This window comes from Dryobates pubescens, chromosome 10, assembly GCF_014839835.1.
Source record: "Dryobates pubescens isolate bDryPub1 chromosome 10, bDryPub1.pri, whole genome shotgun sequence".
Lineage (NCBI taxonomy): Eukaryota > Metazoa > Chordata > Aves > Piciformes > Picidae > Dryobates > Dryobates pubescens.
Window position 1 is genome coordinate 30,380,770 of NC_071621.1, and position 20,066 is coordinate 30,400,835.

Sequence of the window (20,066 nt, forward strand, 5' to 3'; positions counted from 1 at the left end):
AGTGCAAAAAGGGTAAAGAAAACAAACCCCCTGTGTAGAGTGAGGATGGTGTGCTAGTAACAACAGATTAGGAGAACGCTGAGGTTCTTAACTTCTTTTCCTCAGTTTTCACTGTAGGTGATAATCAGGTTCGTGACTACCTGAGGAACCTGAACATACACAGGACACAGTCTCAGGCTGCACCAGGGGAGGTTTAGGTTGGATGTTAGGAGGAAGTTCTATACAGAGAGAGTGATTGCCCATTGGAATGGGCTGCCTGGGGAGGTGGTGGAGTCGCCATCATTGAGGGTGTTCAGGAGAAGACTTGATGGGGTGCTTGGTGCCATAGGTTAGTTGTTTAGGTGGGTTGGATTGGTTGATGGGTTGGACGTGATGATCTTGAAGGTCTCTTCCAACCTGGTTTATTCTATGTAATTCTATATGCAAGTCTATGGGACTTGATGAGATGCATCCCAGAGCCCTGTGAGAATTAGCTGATGTAGTTGCCAAGTCACTCTCCATGCTATTTGAAAAGTTCTGGCAGTCAGGTGAAGTCCCTGGGGAATGGAAGAATCACAGAATCAGAGAATGTTAGATTATCAAGTCCAACCCTCTGCTAAAGCAGGATCACCTAAGGCAGGCCACACAAGAATGCATCCACATGGGTTTTGGAAGTCTCCAGAGAAGGAGACTCCACAACATAATTGGGCAGCCTGTTCCAGTGCTCCGTCATCCCCACAGTTGTGGTGGAACCTCCTGTGTTCTAGCCTGTTATTCCTTGTCCTATCACTGGGCACTATTGGAAAGAGACTGGCACCTTCGTATTGACACCCACCCCTCAGGTATTTGTAGATGTTGATAAGAACCTCACTCTGCCTTCTCTTCTCAAGACTAAATAAGGGCAACACATCTTGTGAGGGGTTTGGAGCACAAGCCCTCTGAGGAGAGGCTGAGGGAGCTGGGGTTGCTTAGCTTGCAGAAGACAAGACTCAGAGGAGACCTTATTGCTGTCTACAAGTACTTGAAGGGAGGCTGTAGCCAGGCAGGGGTTGGTCTCTTCTCCCAGGCAACCAGCACCAGAACAAGAGGACACAGTCTCAAGCTGCTTCATGGGAGGTTTAGGATGGATGTTAGGAAGAAGTTCTTCATAGAAAGAGTGATTTGCCATTGGAATGGGCTGCCCAGGGAGGTGGTGGAGTCACCATCACTGGAGGTGTTTAGGAAGAGACTGGATGGGGTGCTTAGTGCCATGGTTTAGTTGATTAGATGGTGTTGGGTGATAGGTTGGACGTGATGATCTCAAAGGTCTTTTCTAGCCTGGTTAATTCTATTCTATTCTATTTTAAACAGCCCCAGGTGTCTCAGTCTTTATTCATAGGGGAGATGTTCATGTCCTGCAGTTATCCTTGCAGCTCTCCATTGGATTCTCTCCAGCAGATCCCTGTCTCTCGTGAATGGTATTTTCTATATTCCTATCACCATGCAGCAAGCCACACAACTCCAGCTTTTTCTTGTCTTCTTATTTTGTAGTAGACATCAATATAAAAATCAGTATGCAGTGTCATGATTAGCTGATCTGTCAGCATGCTGAGTTACTAGGGACATCTGACTTCCCAAATGGCATCTGATCTATTAAACCCAATTTATGCTAGAATATAATCATACTTAACAAATGGCTCTTTGGATTTAGTGTCACTCAATAATCTCCTCCACCTAGACTTTAATCAAGAGATTTTGTCCTGTACATTGTTTCATTTAAAACTCTCTGCTGTGACCAATAAAGAAAGTGAAAAGTGCTTCCCTGGAGCAGCCTGTTTGTGCAAATGCTATGAGCTGAAATCACTTACAAAGAGAGACAAAATGATCTTAGTATTTACTGCTCTTGGAATACCTGAGCCCAGATTAATAGGACCTCAGAAAATAGATCCTGGAGCCTTTCTGCAGAGAGATGGTACTGACTTTCCTTTACACTGTTCTGGTATGGGGGTCTCTCTTCCTCCATTGATGGCAGATGGTCTCAAAGTTTCTTTTTGCACTGGATAAAGAATGGAGATGAGCTATGCTTAAAATAATCTCAGCATGGTTTTCTGTACATTATTCAGGCAAAGTTTGCCCTGATTTTCTATACTACAAATTTATGCAATTATATTTTCACAGAGTATCTCAAATGATATGTACCCTGTAGTATTCTCAAGAATCAGGTGAAAGAAGAGATGAGACTGGGTCTGCTATAAATGCCCACAAAAGGTAACACACAGCTAGGGCAATCAGACTCCCCCAAACTGGAAGTGACCTCTAAAGCTCATCTAGTCCAACCCCACTCCGGTGAGCAGGGATATCCTCAACTAGATCAGGACACCCAGAGCCCCATCAAGCCTCACCTTGAATATCTCCAGGGATGGGGCCTCAACCACCAATATGCTCTCTCCTAGTAGTGTGCATGAAGGACAGTTGCATTGGACCCTACATAGTGGATAAAAGTAATACATTTAGACCACAGCTGTGCTTGAGGCTGTTTGGCAGATCTGGCTGTTGAAATAGCATGTTCCTAAAAGGCTGTCAGCAAGCTCTGCACCTTGCTGCAGAGTCTCCTGGGAATGGAGCTGCCATAGCTAGCTTAGTTTGCAACTCCACTTCCTTTCCTCTTCTTCTCTGCCTTCTGAAGTTTGCATCCAGAAGGTTCTCCCTCTGGCCCTGCAGCCATTCTCCTTAGGTGTTGATCTCACAATGGCTTTTTAAAAAGGCAGTAACAGAGAAAATATAATCATTAAAAAATAGGCTTAAACTGAAAAGAAAACAAGCTTATTTTATCTGCAGTCAGAAATCCTTGAGATTTCTAAAGAGGCAGCTGTTTGTTCTTAGAGTAGGATGTAACCTCAGTAAGATGGAGAAGTCTTTCATATTCCTCTTCTCTGTTCTAATTCACTGAGATACTGAGACAGCACAACTGCTGTGACTATTGGTGTATACATATTAGAGTGACTGGAAGCCAGGATTGTTTAGTTCTCTGAGGGAAAATTCAGAGTGACATGCACATATCAAAGAGGATAAATCAGGTCAGGGCACAGGTCCAGTACCTAATCCATACCCCAAGTTTGGTTCCCACCCATGCACAGGATTGCTATTACCACAGGTTAACAGACTATCTGAGCTTCAGTCCTAGGTGTAAGGCATTTGAAAACACAAATCTACAAGTCCCTGAGAATATGTGCTCTGAAAAATTATGTACCCTTAAAGTACACCAAACAGATGCAGGTAATAGGGAACACAGATTAGAGACATGGAAAAGGGTGGAGGAGGTGGCCCTGGTTGCCTTCTGTGGAGGGAGGTCTGGTGGTCAGAGTAGTCCCTCACACAGTGAGCTTACCACAACGATTTGCTCTTACCAGTAAGAGCCTTTCTGTCAAGTTTATCTTCTTCAGAATCCCAGTGTGGATCTAATAACGTGTTCCTTTTCATTTTGATTGACTGTGTGAATACAAAACGCGATTTAAGGAAACACAGTTTGGATCTTGATTCCAAAACTGAGACCAGAAGCTTTAATTCCGTCCTGCTCTTCCCACTCTGGGGCTAGATGCTCAGAAGGACGAAAAGTGCAGTTTTCAAAGGGGAGGCTGGGTGATCCTGTTGCATATGCAGCAGCGGGAAGGTGTGAATGGAGCTGAGAACTTCTAAGAAGGGAAACAATTGAAACCGGTGGTTTAGGTTGCAAAGATTTAACGTAGGATTCATTGCTTTAATCGTTGCCTTGTCAGATCGTTGCAGATTTTGTAGCTGAATTAGAACAAACTCTCTGGATTGCCTCTTCCACTTCTTCATGTAAAGGAAGTGTAAAATACTAGGAAACAATTGCACTTAGATTGCAAACTTCTGAAGGAGAGCTTCCTTGATAGAAAATAAGATTTATGGGAGGTGTGGCTATTGTGGGAAATAAAGAGTAGTTCATACATCTGGGGGGGTGAGGCGTCCAGGGGGAGGAGAAGAGTCACAATTTTTCTGACACTTTACACCAAATGCTCAGCCAAGGGAAGAAAGGTAGGGATTCAGTGGAAGACTGCCAAAGTTAGTTAAAGCTTATCATTCACATATTGCCTAGAAAAAATGTCACCGATTGCTATCACATTGATTCCATATTTGGGCTGTCTGGGATTCAGCGACAAGTCATTAGCAAGATAGAAAAGCTACTCTTGCAGTACAGTCTGAACTCTTCTGGGAAGAGCCAGCAAAACAATGGAGAGCACAGGAAGAGTGAACAAGATAATTCCAATTTCCCCAGGCTCACCAGAGAGCAGAGGTACGTGATATGAAGCTGAGACAACCTGAACCCATTTCAAAATCTGTTTTAAAAGTGAAGGTTAAAAATACTGTGCAACTCTGCTGTAACAGTGAGGCCAGGAGCTGACTGAGAGTATGTTACGTCACTTCTTTTAATCCCTGCTCGGAGTTCACGCAGGGGAGAGCAAAAGGAAGGTGTAGCTACAGTCCCACAATAGGATCTAAGGATGAGCTGTGTTGCTAATTCTACACGGAAAGACTCAGCTGTTGTTCCTTTACTGGATAGAAATGTGTCCTACTTTCACAGTACAAATTGAACGTACCAGAGCCATCCTGTCAAGCTTCTCAACACCCACTTCCCCCCCGGTGCCCCGGCATTGCATAGTGTTACTTTCTTTCTACGTGTGATGTGGCTGATCCATGTTCTTTGCAACAGTAGATGTTATTTAGCAGCAGTTTTCCAGGATGTGGAGATGGCTGCCAGCTGAAGATTTTCCTGACACATTTCTGCTGCCCTGTCACCTTGCCTACTCTCAGCTGTTTCATATATATGTATATTTAGACATATAACCTGGCCATTGAATTTGGGGTCGAGCAGCCTCTTATCTGACGTGCATTAGCTGTCTGAGAGAACACAGCTAATGTGAATATTACTACAGTGCTCAGTATTTGACAGGACTGTGAATAACAGGCTAATTGCACTGTGTGCTTATTTATACCAGCAACAGCACAAAAGTCAGTGCAGGTGGAACTGGGAAGTCACATGCCTTGATAATGATAAACTGTCCATGTTTCACTGGAGTATGAAAAAGCGGTGATGACAGCTGGGTGGCTCTTAGTTACTTTGAAGCCGAATGCCTCCTGTACTCCAGATACAGTGTCCTTTAATCTCCAAAGAGTCATGCTGGATTTTGCTGTGCTCTGTGTGACTTCATCTCTTGCTGTGACACTCCGAGACAGCCTCCTGCTGAGGTAGCAGAATTCATCTGCAGGCTTCAGAGCTGTGTTGTCAACACATGCGTCTGTGACAGTCTATTTTCTAGCAGAGTGAGACTGGAAAAGGACCTCCATTTTCTTTTTTACTGATGGTCAGGCCAAATTGCCTGGCAACATTACTGAAACATTAATTAATGTGCTCTGCACCCTCTTCTGCGTTGCACAATGACTACTCAACTGTCAGCAAAGAGCAGGTTCCAGGCCGTGTCTTTATGACCTTTCATTTAGCACAGAGGCTCTGGGGGTGACAGGAGGGAAAGTAGCTCTTGGGATATGATTGTTATTCACCTCCTAATGGTTCTTCTGAACTGGCAGAACATTCTTCCAGTGATTATGTATGATCTGCAAATAATAAGCTATCTTAGAGTGACTCAGCCATGAGCAAACATAAATATGTGAGAAGGCATTTTAAGCCGTGTCTCCACAAATCTTTACATGTAATAAGCTTGAGTGGGATGTTTGATCCAGTAATCATTCTGAGACTATTAAGGCCAGAAGCGTAAGCCATAATAAGTGCAGACTGAGACCACTCTGTATTTGCCTAGCTCTTTTCCTGAGAACTTTCCTGACCTAAGTGTGTGACAGAAGCTTTTTTTTTCCCCCCTTTTTTTAATAACTTTATGAATGTTTGCTGGCATGGCAAACCAAAAGAACAAGATACAATAGCCCTTTGGTATAAATCTCTGTTAATGAGATCAGGACTAGAAACCTCATTGTTCAACTCACATTCTGCCTGAACACAATCTGCTTCTCAAATTATAAATCAGGGGCAAGACACTGTACCATTGTGTAACTCTACACCCCGGCTCTGGAATGTTTCCTAGTCACAAGAGGATTGTCATCATTTCATTTACGAGAGAACTATCAAACAGGCTTGGGCCATATTTGGGCTACAACCCCCCGCCCCTCCACCCCCCCAGATGAAGACAAATCCTCCCCTCCCCCTTCTTGTAGCAGGGTATTTTTGTAGCTACAATGCAGAAGCACATATTAGAGTGTGCCACTGAAATCTAAAAAGAAAAAACTTACCATGTCCATCACTCTTGGAAGCAGTGCTAATTGCTAAGAGCTAAGAAATTGTTTATAGGTGCCCTGTATATCTCCATGCCCCTAGCAAACAAACACCTATGTGTAGCAAGATCATTGAATTGGAAGGTTTAGTTGTGTCTGCAGGCATATTGTTTGTGCAAATCCTCTGTTGTCCTGTAAGACCTTGCAGCACGTTCTACTTCAGAAAGCAGATCCTTTCTGACAATCTCAGACAGAGGGACTTAATCACAGGGTGTGGATGGTGCAATACTTTTGAGAGGTCTGAAGGACATAATAGTTTTCACATTTTCATCCAGCTTTTTAACAATCCAAGAAAAAGAAGACAGACTAGCTGTGTTTATTCCTGCCTTAGCAGCTGTCTAGGAAATCCCAAGATCACTCTTCAGCTCCACCAAATGTAGGTTATGATACACTTAATCTAATATTAGACACTTAATCTAATCTGGACAGTCAAGTCACCTTTCCGTTCTGGTAGGACTCATCAAGGAAGGCAAAGAGGTTCACCCTTAGCAGCCTGTGGTCTGCCTCCCTAATTCTGTCTGCTGTTAAGAGCAGTATGGTGAAAGGGATGTGTAAATACCCATCCTTCCCCCTAGTCCCTGCCATCTGAAACCTCCCTGTGCTGTTCACGGCTACTGAGAATGTGTGTGCTGGTACTGCCACAGCAGCTGTGCAAATCAGCGCCATGTAGCTCTGCTCTCCAAAGAGAGGTTGTGGGCACGGGCTGACATGAAAACACAGAGATCAGTGTTGCAATGTGAATAACTAAGAGAAAATAACTCCAGCAAACTGACCAGATGATTCCCCTGAAGGCCATGTTCTCCAGTGCCAAACCCTTTGCCTACAGCTGAGAACAGAGTTCAGACCCCTTGAACAGATCATGCAAACAATTTCTCTCTCTCTTTTGTTTTTCCCCCCTCAGATGACCAAACCAAGAAACCAGTAAAGGAAATAATTTCCACTACCACAAAATCACCAAAATATTTAAATGGACCTGAAACTAAACATTTCACATACCTTTCATCTAGTCTGATTACACTAAATTTAATCTGGAAAGTTTATCTTGAAGCAAAAAAAAAGTCAGCCATTTAAATAGAAACTGAAATATTTGAAGCTAAGTGCCTTTTTTTTCCCCCCTTTGAAAAAAAGTCTTTGCTGAATATGAAGCATTTCAGGAGCATTTCCTTCTTTAGAAATAAATGCTTTTATTTCTTTCAGTTTGCTTAATGGCACAGTTCCTCAATGGCCATCAAACAACAGAAACAGCTCATTATTCTGTTGGCATTTTTACCCCACTGCATGATGGTACAACCATGAACAGATTCAGAATCTCAGGCTGAGAGAGTTGGGGTTGTTGAGTCTGGAAGAGAGAAGGCTCTAGGGAGACTTTATGGCAGCCATTCAGTATTTGAAAGGGGGCCTAGGGGATAGCTGAGAGGGAATTTTTACAAAGGCATGTAATGATGGGAGAAGGGGTAATGGCTTCAAGCTGGAATAAACCTAGATTTAGATTAGAGAGTAGGAAGAAATTCTTCACCAGGAGAGTGGTGAGGCACTGCAATGGGCTGCCCAGAGAAATTGTGGGGGCTCTAACCCAGGAAGTGTTCAAAGCCAGATTGGAGGGGGCCTTGAGCAACCTGGTCTAGCAGGAGCTGTCCCTGGCGATGGCAGGGAGATTGGAACCAGGTAATACAACCAAAATCACTCTATGGTTCTGTGACTTCACCACCAGTTGAAAAGTCTAAATATGAACAGACATTGCTGAAAAGGAAAGGCACTGGAAAGTGGCTTTCTTCTCCTCTCCCTTGCTTCTTTACATTCCCTCCTCCCCTGCTATTTTTCTTTTCTCTTTCCTTTTTCTGCCACTGTGAAAGAGCATGAACTATTGGAGAAACATTAAATAAAAGCGTTGAACCATTTCTTCCTTCTCAAAACAAACACAAAATTAATATATACAATAATAGAGACTTTGTATGTAGATTTGTGTCACCCAGGGCCATTTCTGTCACCTGGATCACTGCCACCATTGTTCCTGCCTTGGGATTTATATTCAATACTGCAGCTACAATTTGAAATACAATTCCAGAAATATTGTGCCATCATCTCTAGTTAAATGAAGTCAAATTCACTCTGGGTGAATTCTCTCCTACAGAAGCAGTGGTGTTAGAGCAGGAATGATGATAAGCCAGACTATTATGAATACTTTGATGAGAATGATTAAAGGATATGTAACTTCCTAACTATTTGATTGAACAGATTTAAGTCTTTGAGTGCATTTGGTGACAAGGGAGTCTGATTATTCCCACACACCAACAGCCATGTTTTAGGTGGGACTCTCTGTATTCACTCTGCCCATATCTTGCTGATTTCTTTTCTAATGTGCATTGTCAATCCTCTTTTCTCTATAGAATTTGCCAGCATCAGCAGGAGCTTTACCATGGCCACACAACTCAAGGCTTCTGTGCTAAATACTGTCCTAATACAGAGATGCATATTTAAAGAGTGTTCTGTAGTCTCAAATGCTTTAAGGCACCCTCAGACCTAACAGCCCATGTTTACATCATCGTCATAGTCATAGTATCAGTCAGGGTTGGAAGGGACCACAAGGATCATCTAGTTCCAATCCCCCTGCCATGGGCAGGGACACCTCACACTAGATCAGGCTGGCCAGAACCTCATCCAGCCTGGTCTTAAACACCTCCAGGGATGGGGCCTCAACCACCTCCCTGGACAACCCATTCCAGGGCTTCACCACTCTCATGGTGAAGAACTTCCTCCTCACCTGCAGCCTGAATCTCCCTACCTCCTGCTGTACAGGAGATGGAGGAGAAGACTTTCACACCCTGCTAACCCCTGATGGGGTGTAAAGACTGTGTTAACATCACCCCTTTTCTTCTAACCCTGGCCTTCTCCTGGCCATGTTTTCTGGGAAGCTGCTTGTCAACAACACCCTCATATGGCTCTGCTCTGCTGTCATTTACAACCCATCTGGGACATTCTTCTTGGCTGCTGTCTTGCTTGGTCTGCATGGCTATTGTAAATTTTCCTGAGTAAAGCTGGAATGGGTTCATCATTACACACTCCATACAGAAGAGCTTCTGCTGAAATCTTGTCTTTCTTGGACCTTGGAGCCTTACTGCTCGCTTGCAGGCCCCAGATTTCGAATGTTCATCACAGGGAACATTACAGCACATTACAGTACAATACAGTAAACTATTAAGCCACAGGTAAATTTCCCTTATAGCTCTATAATGTATGGGTGGGCTGATTTGCCCAGTGTTGCAGCTCAAGGAGTAAATTAGGAGGGAAGCTGAGTGTAAGCAGCAAACTTCTTTCGAAGAAGAACACACTTGCTCTCTGGCTGCCCTATACAGCTTCATGGGACCTGTTGGTCTTCAGCTTTTTGCTTAAAGTATACTTTTTCACATGGGAAAAGATATGCATTGAGGACACACTGATACTTTGGGGGACCATCTGCATATCGTTCTCTGTAAGAGCACCGAGTTGTACTTGCTCCTGAAACCAACCCCATGGGTGCTCAGTCAAGTTGAATATTTGGCTCATAGATACATGTTTAAAGAAGATTTTTCAGTGTTTTGTTTCAACATAGAGACTTCAAAGTCAGAAGTCCTGACAGAAGGATGTAATGTCTCTTTCTTCTGAATAATGCATGGTTTACAGTGCTGAGCCTGGCTCCCAGAGGAAACCATAGCTGCTTTAACTTGGTTTTCACATTTACTTTCCACACTAAAATTTTATTGTAGAAAGACTATGGACTAATTTCTCCAGAAAGCTTAGCCGGGAGAGGAGGAGGCTCAGGAGACCCCATTGCTGTCTACAACTACCTGAAGGGCTGTTGTAGCCAGGTGGGGGTTGCTCTATTCTCCCAGGTAACCACCAACAGAACAAGAGGACACAGTCTCAAGCTGCACCAGGGGAGGTTTAGGCTGGATGTTAGGAAGAAGTTCTTCACAGAAAGAGAGATTGGCCATTGGAATGGGCTGCCCAGGGAGGTGGTGGAGTCACCATCACTGGAGGTGTTTAAGAAGAGACTGGATGGGGCACTTGGAGCCATGGTTTAGTTATTAGATGGTGTTGGATGATAGGTTGGACTTGATGACCTCAAAGGTCTTTTCCAACCTGGTTAATTCTATTCTATTCTATTCTATTCTATTCTATTCTATTCTATTCTATTCTATTCTATTCTATTCTATTCTATTCTATTCTATTCTATTCTATTCCATTCCATTCCATTCCATTCCATTCTAACACTGGTAGGCAGAGTGAAGAGGTTTAGGAAAAAAACCCCAAAACCAAACACAAGCAAATTTTAGTACATTCATGTCTAAACCAAGTCTGTTGATTTTAACATGGTGTCCTGATTTCAAACAGCTCACGCTAATGAGCAAGCCTCCCCTGCAAAGATAGGCAGGGAAACTAACACAGAAAACCCAGTGGCTGAGATAAGGACTTTAATGAGATGATACAATGTACAATTACCTTAGCCTGTTTTGCAGAAAAGCAAACAAAAGCAGAAGCAGCAGCAGAAGCCAGTGATAAAATGAGTCCTGCCCACCCCTCAAGCCTGCAGCCAGACCAACAGAAAAGGGCAACACCCCAAAACCAGAAACCAGAAGCAGCAACTGGAACAGGAAGCTTCTGGTCTTACAGTCTGAACTCCAAGCCCTGTGATGCTTTGATCCAGCCAGCAATTTCATTTTAAAGCTGGCATGACATCAGCATTATATCAAATACTCACCAGTAGATTCACATAGCTAAACCCATGACACAGAGTCACTTTTCTTCATATTTGAAAAATAAAATTTCACCTTTTAAATTTGGGGGGTTTCAATTTTTATTTTTTTTTCTAATATGATGCATAGAAAAGCCTGGAAACACCAACCTGGAGACTAACCATCAGCTAACCATCAACCTGGAGACTAACCATCAGCTAACAGGAACAAAAGGCCTTGTTGGCTCCTCACAAATGCTCAGAATCTTCCTCTGGGCCCACTCTTGTAGTGCATTTTCCTGATGCCTAAACAAGACACCTAGACAAAAGCTGTACTTTAGTATTGTCAAAAGAGCAAAAATGATCTAGGAAACAAGGTTATTACCTTTGAATTGAAACCTGTAGCCCTAAATCAAACAACTGATTTGAAAATACTCTTCTAGAAATACAGATTTAGCCACCTGCATTTGAAGCTCTGTCCAAGAGCTGAGGAAGCTGACTGAAGGGCCACAATTAACAGAAGACACCTAATTAAGATGGTGCTTTGACTTTCTGACCAGCAGGGCTGGTTTTGATCCCTGGCCTCTGGTATTTGGATTATTTGCTTTCCCCACTCTTAATCTCTGTGGGCAAGCTTTCTTTTGCTATTGATGCATTAAATCCTCACCATGCTGGAATGTCGCAATGTACTGCATGCAAACAGAGATGTGAGGGATCAGTATTTTCAGTGCAAACCCATTTTAAGTTCCATCTTGGAAGGCCTTTGTTTCTTTGGGAATTTTACATGTATTTGAGCACCAAAGACCAAATCAGTACTGACACACATAAGAATCCTTTAGGCTCATGGATTGCAGCTGTAGCTTCCCTTTTCTGGCAACAGTGCCTGTCAAGGACAGCAATCATAAGACATTAAGTTTCTGTAACTCTGATGTTTCAATACAGTTTATTTTAACAGGCTCCAGCCTGAAATCAGCATCTATCAGGCCTATCAGATTTTTGCAGCTATTAACAGCCTGGATTTTTTGACCAACTCTGTGCACTGTATAAACACTGAAAGACTCTGTAAAAGATAAATCTACTTTATACTGAAACAGTAACTTTTTTCTTTCTTTGCTCTTCCTCTGCAATTTCACAGCAATTAACTAACTTCACAGGTGTAGGTATCATGGTACTTCATTAACAAAAGGCCTTTCCTCTGGAACTGACATAATGCAGACATGTTTATCACTAAATACCAAATCTCATGACATATTAATCATTATGCTACAAAGACATTTAAAATTAAAAGTGTAATCAATACATAATCTGCCAAGCCAAGACTGCCAAACTGTCCCTCCAACATAACCACTTGGAAGACAACTGCAAGTGCATCTGCAGAATACAGAATTAACCAGGCTGGAAAATACCTCAGAGATCATCGAGTCCAACCTATCACCCAACACCATCTAATCAACTAAACCAAGTGCCTCATCCAGTCTCTTTAAACACCTCCAGTGATGGTGACTCCACCACCTCCCTGGGCAGCACATTCCAATGCCCAATCACTCTTTCTGTGAAGAACTTCTTCCTAACATCAAGCCTAAACTTCCCCTGGCACAGCTTGAGACTGTGTCCTCTTGTTCTGGTTTGGAGCACAAGCCATATGAGAAGAGGCTGAGGGAGCTGGGGTTGCTTATCCTGAGAAGAGGAGGCTCAGGGGAGACCTTATTACTGTCTACAGCTACCTGAAGGGAGGCTGCAGCCAGGTGGGGGTTGGTCTCTTCTCCCAGGCAACTGGTACCAGAACAAGAGGACACAGTCTCAAGCTGTGCCAGGGGAAGTTTAGGCATGAGGTGAGGATAAAGTTCTTCACAGTAAGAGTAATTGGCCATTGGAATGTGCTGCCCAGGGAAGTGGTGGAGTCACTGTCCCTGGAGGTGTTCAAAAAGGGATTGGACATGGCACTTGAAGCCATGGTTTAGTTAATCACGAGGTGTTGGGTGATAGGTTGGACTTGATGATCCCTGAGGTCTTTTCCAACCTTATTGATTCTATGATTCTATGAGATATATGGTGTTGGGAGCAGAGCCAGTTTTAGGGTCAGATGGAGCCACTGAATAAAGGTAAACAGTCTGCAGCAATTTGCCATAGAGCCATCACTGTGGAAGGTGAAACTCCATGTATTATCTACTGATAAGTAACACCTTCAATATATATTTTAAAGTTGCAATGGACTCTATTAGTGAATCTTAAACTCCCTTCCCAGCTTCATTTTAATTTTTTTTTCTTTCCACACAACCTAAGTAGGAAAATATTTGCTTTCCTTTCACTTTAATTATGGGTACAGGAATACAAACACTTTATAAACTGCATAATGAAATAGATTTACTGATCCTAAAAATGCTTACCAGTCAACTGCCATTCATTATTTGAGTTACTGTTTTTATCTTTATTCTGTTGCTAATTTTATAGTGCCAAATAGTTACACACATTGCAAATGAAGTACACAGAGCTGCAGTATTCTGGAGCAGGTAACATCAGTATCCTCTGGGCCCTTGTAGTTGATTACTAGCTGAGGCTTTCTGGTGCTGCTGTGAAGCTATTGCAGTGTTCAAAGGGAAGGATAAACATTGCTGAATTCTCTGTAATAAAAGGGAGAATAATGAGATATTCATAAATAGAAATGGAGAGTAATTGGATATATATAAATAGAAATGCATTCATGTGTAACGTAACATTCAAGAAGCATCACTTGATATGTGGATCTGTTTTCTGGTATATAAACAATGGTGTACCTTCATCTGGATTTAGAGGTTGGTGTTACAGGGTACACTGTCATTCGCTTGAATTACGCAGTGAATATCCTCAATTGGGATCCTCTGAAACTGAGAGCTGAAGAAGGTTGTTCTCTTGGTGAAGAAATATTTACATTTTCATCTCTTCCCACAGCAGATGATTTTGGTGAAATCTCAGTCATTTACACCTTACAGATCTGGGAACTTGACTGACAGTTCACTTAACAAGGGCCCCTCAGTTCAGGAAGGATGTTGACTTGCTGGAATGTGTCCAGAGAAAGGCAACAAAGTTGGTGAGGGGTTGGGAACAGAAGCCCTATGAGGAGAGGCTGAGGGAGCTGGGGTTGTTTAGCCTGGAGAAGAGGAGGTTCAGGGGAGACCTTATCGCTCTCTACAACTACCTGAAGGTTGGTTGTAGCCAGGTAGGGGTTGGTCTCTTCTCCCAGGCAACCAGCACCAGAACAAGAGGACACAGTCTCAAGCTGCACCAGGGGAAGTTTAGGCGTGAGGTTAGGATAAAGTTCTTCACAGAAAGAGTTGTTTGGCATTGGAATGTGCTGCCCAGGGAAGTGGTGGAGTCACTGTCCCTGGAGGTATTCAAAATGGGATTGGATAAGCCATGGTTTAGTAGTCATGAGGTGTTGGGTGACAGGTTGGACTTGATGATCTCTGAGGTCTCTTCCAACCTTATTGATTCTATGATTCTAAGGTCAATTTGTAGAATCAAATCTGACCTTATTTAACTTAAATACTTACTAAAGGGGTGGTTATCTGCAAAACATCTGAAGCAGATTGGTTTCTGGCAATGGCTTCTTGAACATCTAAAAATAGCAGGAAAGTATCTTATAATATTATGTAAGACAAATATGAAACAGAAATGAGTCACAGTCAAACATTCAACACAAAACTTTCCAGAGATTGTGAAAATGCAGTTTAATAGCATTGCTTTTTTTCCCCCCTTCCAAGAGCTGCTGAAGTACGTGCTGTGTCTGTACATTTAACATTAGCAGGAAATATTATCTGATAAAAAAAAATAAAATAGTGTCAGTAAAGAAATCTAAAGGTAGAGAAGACAATGCCAGCTACTCTTAGCTGGCAACAAGCTTCAAGACTTAGACTAGCCAGTGACTGCTGTTCATTCAAAAGGCCACTATGAAAGCGCACAGTTTTAGTCACTTAATTTGGTAACATGTGAAATCAAAGCCCCAAAAGAGGATTAAAAAAGCTCACAATTTAAAAGAAGCACTGTACTTACAATGCTTCACTTACAGGTACATACTTACATGTACTTCTATGTCCTATAAAACCTACCTGTATTACCTTATTACCGATTTTAATCCCCAAATAATTAGGCAAGCTAGTTACATTTCTAAGATACACATATATATGATGTGAACTTTCACAGCTACTTTATTTGCAACCTGGTAATTCCTATGATTCTGTCATTGTTTCTTTCACATTCCTTATGTGCTTTTCGTATAGTTTTCAGTTTTCCTTTCTACCTAAGTTCACAACATCAATAGATGAGGGATGAGCAACTGATGTCATTTACCTGGACCTGAGCAAAGCCTTTGACACTGTCCCACACCACATCCTGGTCTCCAAGCTGGTGCAGTATGGGTTTGATGGATGGACCATGCAGTGGATAAAGAACTGGCTTGATGGCCACACCCAAAGGGTGACTGTCAAGGAGTCCATGTCCAAGTGGAGGCCAGTGACAAGTGGAGTCCCTCAGGGATCAGTCCTGGGACCAGTCTTGTTTAACATCTTTGTTGGTGACATGGACAGGGGCATTGAGTGCACCCTCAGCAGGTTTAGTGATGACACCAAGCTGTGTGGTGAAGCAGATACACTGGAGGGAAGGGGGACCTTGATAGGCTGGAGAGGTGGGCCCAAGCCAACCTCATGAGGTTCAACAAGACCAAATGCCAGGTCCTGCATCTAGGTTCAGGCAATCCCAGGAAATGATATAGGCTGGGCAGTGACTGACCCTGAAGAAAAGGACTTGGGGGTGCTGGTGAGTGAGAAGCTCAACATGAGCCACCAGTGTGCACTTGCAACCCAGAATGCCAACTATATCCTGGGTTGCATCAAGAGAAGTGTAGCCAGTAGGTCAAAGGAGGTGATTCTCCCCCTCTACTCCACTCTGGTGAGACCCCACCTGGATTACTGCATCCAGTTCTGGAGCCGCTATTACAAGAAGGACAAGGACATGAGGGACGGTGTCCAAAGAAGGACCGTGAGGATGATCAGAGGGCTGGAGCACCTCTCCTATGAAGACAGTAGAGAGAGTTAGGACTGTTCAGTCTGGAGAGGAGGAGGCTCCAAAGAGAGCTTACTGTGGCCTTCCAGTATGGGGGCCTACAAGAAAGTTGGGGAGGGACTTTTCAGTATGTTGGGTAGTGATAGGGGGAATGGAGCAAAACTAGAAGTGGGTAGATTCAGACTGGATGTTAGGAAGAAGTTCTTCACCATGAGGGTGATGATACACTAGAACAAGTTGCCCAGGTAGGTGGAAGCCCCATCCCTGGTAATTTTTAAGGCCAGGCTGGATGGGGGCCTGAGCAACCTGATCTAGTGTGAGATGACTTCACAGAAGCCCTTTTCTTCAAATTCAAGCAATCCACCATTTGAGACAGAAATCTATAGGTAGTGTACAGAACTTCATAAGACCTGGTTTAGTTTAGTCAATAAGGGGGTAAATTTGGGTAACCTGAACCATGAAACAATGCAGTCCAGAAGGAAGAGTAGTTAAATAGTAAAATAAAATCACTGGACTTAAAGAAAGCAAACTCATATAAACCAAGATAAAGTCACTGTTATTATAAATTGCTTTCACTGACTTTGAGAAAAAATTCATGATGGAGTGGGTTCAGAGGAGGGCCACAAAAATGATCAGGGGGTGGAGCACCTCTGCTACAATGACAGGCTGAGGGAGCTGGGGTTGTTCAGCCTAGAGAAGGAGGCTCTGGGGAGACCTATTATCAACCTTCCAGTACCTGAAGGGGGACTACAAGAAGGAATAGACTGTTTACAAATGCCTGTGGTGACAGGACAAGTGGCAATGGCTTCAACCTATAGAAGAGCAGATTTAGATTGGATGTTAGGAACAGGTTCTTTACCATAAGGGTAGTGGAACACTGTAACAGGTTGTCTGGGAAGGTGGCTGGGGCCCCATCCCTGGAGATATTCAAAGTGAGGCTCGACAGGGCTCTGGGCACCCTGGTCTAGTTAAGGATGCCCCTGCTGACTGTAGGGCAGTTGGACTAGATGACCTTTGGAGGTCCCTTCCAACCCAGATCATTCTATGATTTTTATGTATTGTTTGCTATATTTAGTAAAAAACTAATAAGAATAAAATAGAATAAAAATATTTCCATCACGAGATTCAAGATTTCAATCCAAATTAATCCATGGCAACAAAATACAGAAGTTTAACCACTTGATGGAGGATCCTACTTATTACCAAACTTACTTCGGAGCTTTTGATTGAGACGATCAAGAGACTGGAAAATCTTCTGTTCTTCTATTGAAAGTGCAGTTATCCATGGACATGGAGTCCTGTTAAACAGTAAGGGCTGGCTGGCTGGGTGCACACTTTCCATAGCTGCCAGGATGACATCCTCTGCAACATTTGTACTTGCTAGTTTTTCTGCTATAAGAAACTGAACAGTGCTTTCTGAAACTGGAGAGATTGCAGGGTAACTTCAAATGAGAAAGGATCATGGCATTTAATTATACTGCTTGCTTTCATGACTACAGGTCTGTGAAACACACAAAATTCACAGTAGAAGGTCAAAAAGGTGGCAAAGTCAAGAAGAATGATATGTTTAAAAATTGTAGAAGATCAGTAATGCATCTTGCAATTGGCATCAGAGCAAGTTCTACCAAATTTGGGACTATGCAATGGTAGAAAGCAATATGGAATAGAATAGAATAGAATAGAATAGAATAGAATAGAATAGAATAGAATAGAATAGAATAGAATAGAATAGAATAGAACTAACCAGGTTGGAAAATACTTTTGGGATCATCAAGTCCAACCTATCATCCAACACCATCTAATCAACTCAACCATGGCACCAAGCACCCCATCCAGTCTCTTTTTAAACACCTCCAGTGATGGTGACCAAATCACCTCCCTGGGCAGCACATTCCAATGGCCAATCACTTTTTATGTGAGGAATTTCTTCCTAACAACCAGCCTAAACTTCCCCTGGCACAGCTTGAGACTGTGTCCTCTTGTTCTGGTGCTGGCCACCCAGGAGAAGAGACCAACCCCCACCTGTCCACAACCTCCCTTCAGGTAGTTGTAGACAGCAGTAAGGTCTCCCCTGAGCCACCTCTTCTCTAGGCTAAGCAACCCCAGCTCTCTCAGCCTTTCCTCAGAGGGCTTGTGCTCCAAACCCCTCCCCAGCTTTGTTGCCCTTCTCTGGACACGTTTCAGCAACTCAACATATCAGCTGCATATGATATATGTAGTTATCAGACAGTTAAATACAAACAGGAATGGAATGAAACTTGATTATATGTTGTACTGTGTGATTAAAGCCATCAATACATGATGCTACATCTTATTCTGTGAGAAAAATCAGGTCTAAACAAGAAACTACCCTTTCTTACTTAGAATCACTGTGCCAAAAGACACAAGTGATGTTACACTGTGGATGTCTTAGGCCACTACCTTATGTACAACAAAGAATCAAAGTAAGATGTGTTACTATACCTTCATTAGACTTATAGGTGTTATTCCTATAATGTACTGGATCAAATGCAGACTGAAGAGGCCTCAGCTGGACAGTATGTAATGAATTCTGTTAAAAATATAAGAACATTTTAGGTAACTACACTCCTTTCTACAGACTTTTTAATTTATGATTTCATATTATTTATTTATCATTTCATATTATGAAATGCTTCAAATGCCAAAAGATTAGTGCATACTGATACAGTGATGTATTCCAGCTGGGTTTATTTTTCATGTTAGCAATGACAGCAGGATAAGTATCATAGTATCATAGTACCAGTCAGGGCTGGAAGGGACCACAAGGATCATCTAGTTCCAACCCCCTTGCCATGGACAGGGACACCTCACACTAGATCAGGCTGGCCAGAGCCTCATCCAGCCTGCTCTTAAACACCTCCAGGGACGGGGCCTCAACCACCTCCCTGGACAGCCCATTCCAGGGCTTCACCACTCTCATGGGGAAGAACTTCCTCCTGACGTCCAGCCTGAATCTCCCCACCTCCAGCTTCATTCCATTCCCCCTAGTCCTATCACTACCTGATATCCTGAGAAGTCCCTCCCCAGCCTTCTTGTAGGTCCCCTTCAGATACTGGAAGGCCACAATAAGGTCACCTCAGAGCCTTCTCTTCTCCAGACTGAACAGCCCCAACTCCTTCAGTCTGTCCTCATAGGAGAGGTGCTCCAGCCCTCTGATCATCCTTGTGGCCCTTCTCTGGACACCTTCCAGCACATCCATATCCCTGTCATAATAGGGGCTCCAGAACTGGAGGCAGTACTGCAGGTGGGTTCTCACCAGAGCTGAGTAGAGGGAGAGAATCACCTCCCTTCACCTGCTGGCCACACTTCTCTTGATGCAGCCCAGGATCTGATTGGCTTTCTGGGCTGCAAGTGCACACTGAGAGCTCATGTTGAGCTTCTCCTCCACCAGCACCCCCAAGTCTCTCTCCTCAGGGCTGCTTTCCAGCCACTCACTGCCCAGCCTGGATTTGTGCCTGGGATTGCCTCAACCCAGATGCAGGACCCTGCACTTGGTCACTAATTCCAAACTGTATGACCATTATTATATTTGATATTCCTGATACTTGCAATTTTGAAGGTAAATAAGCTTTTACAGTACTTAATACTTACCTGTGCATGATGAGTAGGTTTCCATCTTGTAGAGGCTACATTTTGTCTTCTGTTTACTGAAAAGGCTCTGTGTTTATTGTCATAGTTGTCAACCCCCTGCTTTTGTCTTGTAACAGGACCAACACCTTAAATGACATGCATACAAAAAGAAACCAACAATGTGTAAAGACATGGTAAAGACAGTAGAAATAAAGCTAGCAATGGTGAGTAAATAGCTCTGCCCAAATTTAGATGTTTACCTTGTGCATGTTTACCATCTGATCTTGCTGAATTTATTTTATTAGAGCTAAAGGAGAAAACCAGACACTTCTAAGGCATATTTGATTTCATGTTAGCATAGGACTATAGGACACAGTCTCAAGGACTAGAGGACAGTCCCAAGGAC

The 20,066-nt window shown here is 43.1% G+C and overlaps 1 protein-coding gene across 1 annotated transcript in view; it reads right to left on the reverse strand.

The window, feature by feature from the left end:
- Window positions 1–20,066, reverse strand: part of CEP126 (centrosomal protein 126) — a 58,217-nt gene that overhangs the window by 5,201 nt on the left and 32,950 nt on the right. The window contains exons 7-10 of the mRNA XM_054164519.1: window positions 19,682–19,806; window positions 18,533–18,620; window positions 17,282–17,491; window positions 14,563–14,627 (exon numbers count right to left, since the gene is read on the reverse strand). Coding sequence (XP_054020494.1) covers window positions 14,563–14,627; window positions 17,282–17,491; window positions 18,533–18,620; window positions 19,682–19,806 — 488 coding nt within the window. The remainder of the gene's footprint in view (window positions 1–14,562; window positions 14,628–17,281; window positions 17,492–18,532; window positions 18,621–19,681; window positions 19,807–20,066) is intronic.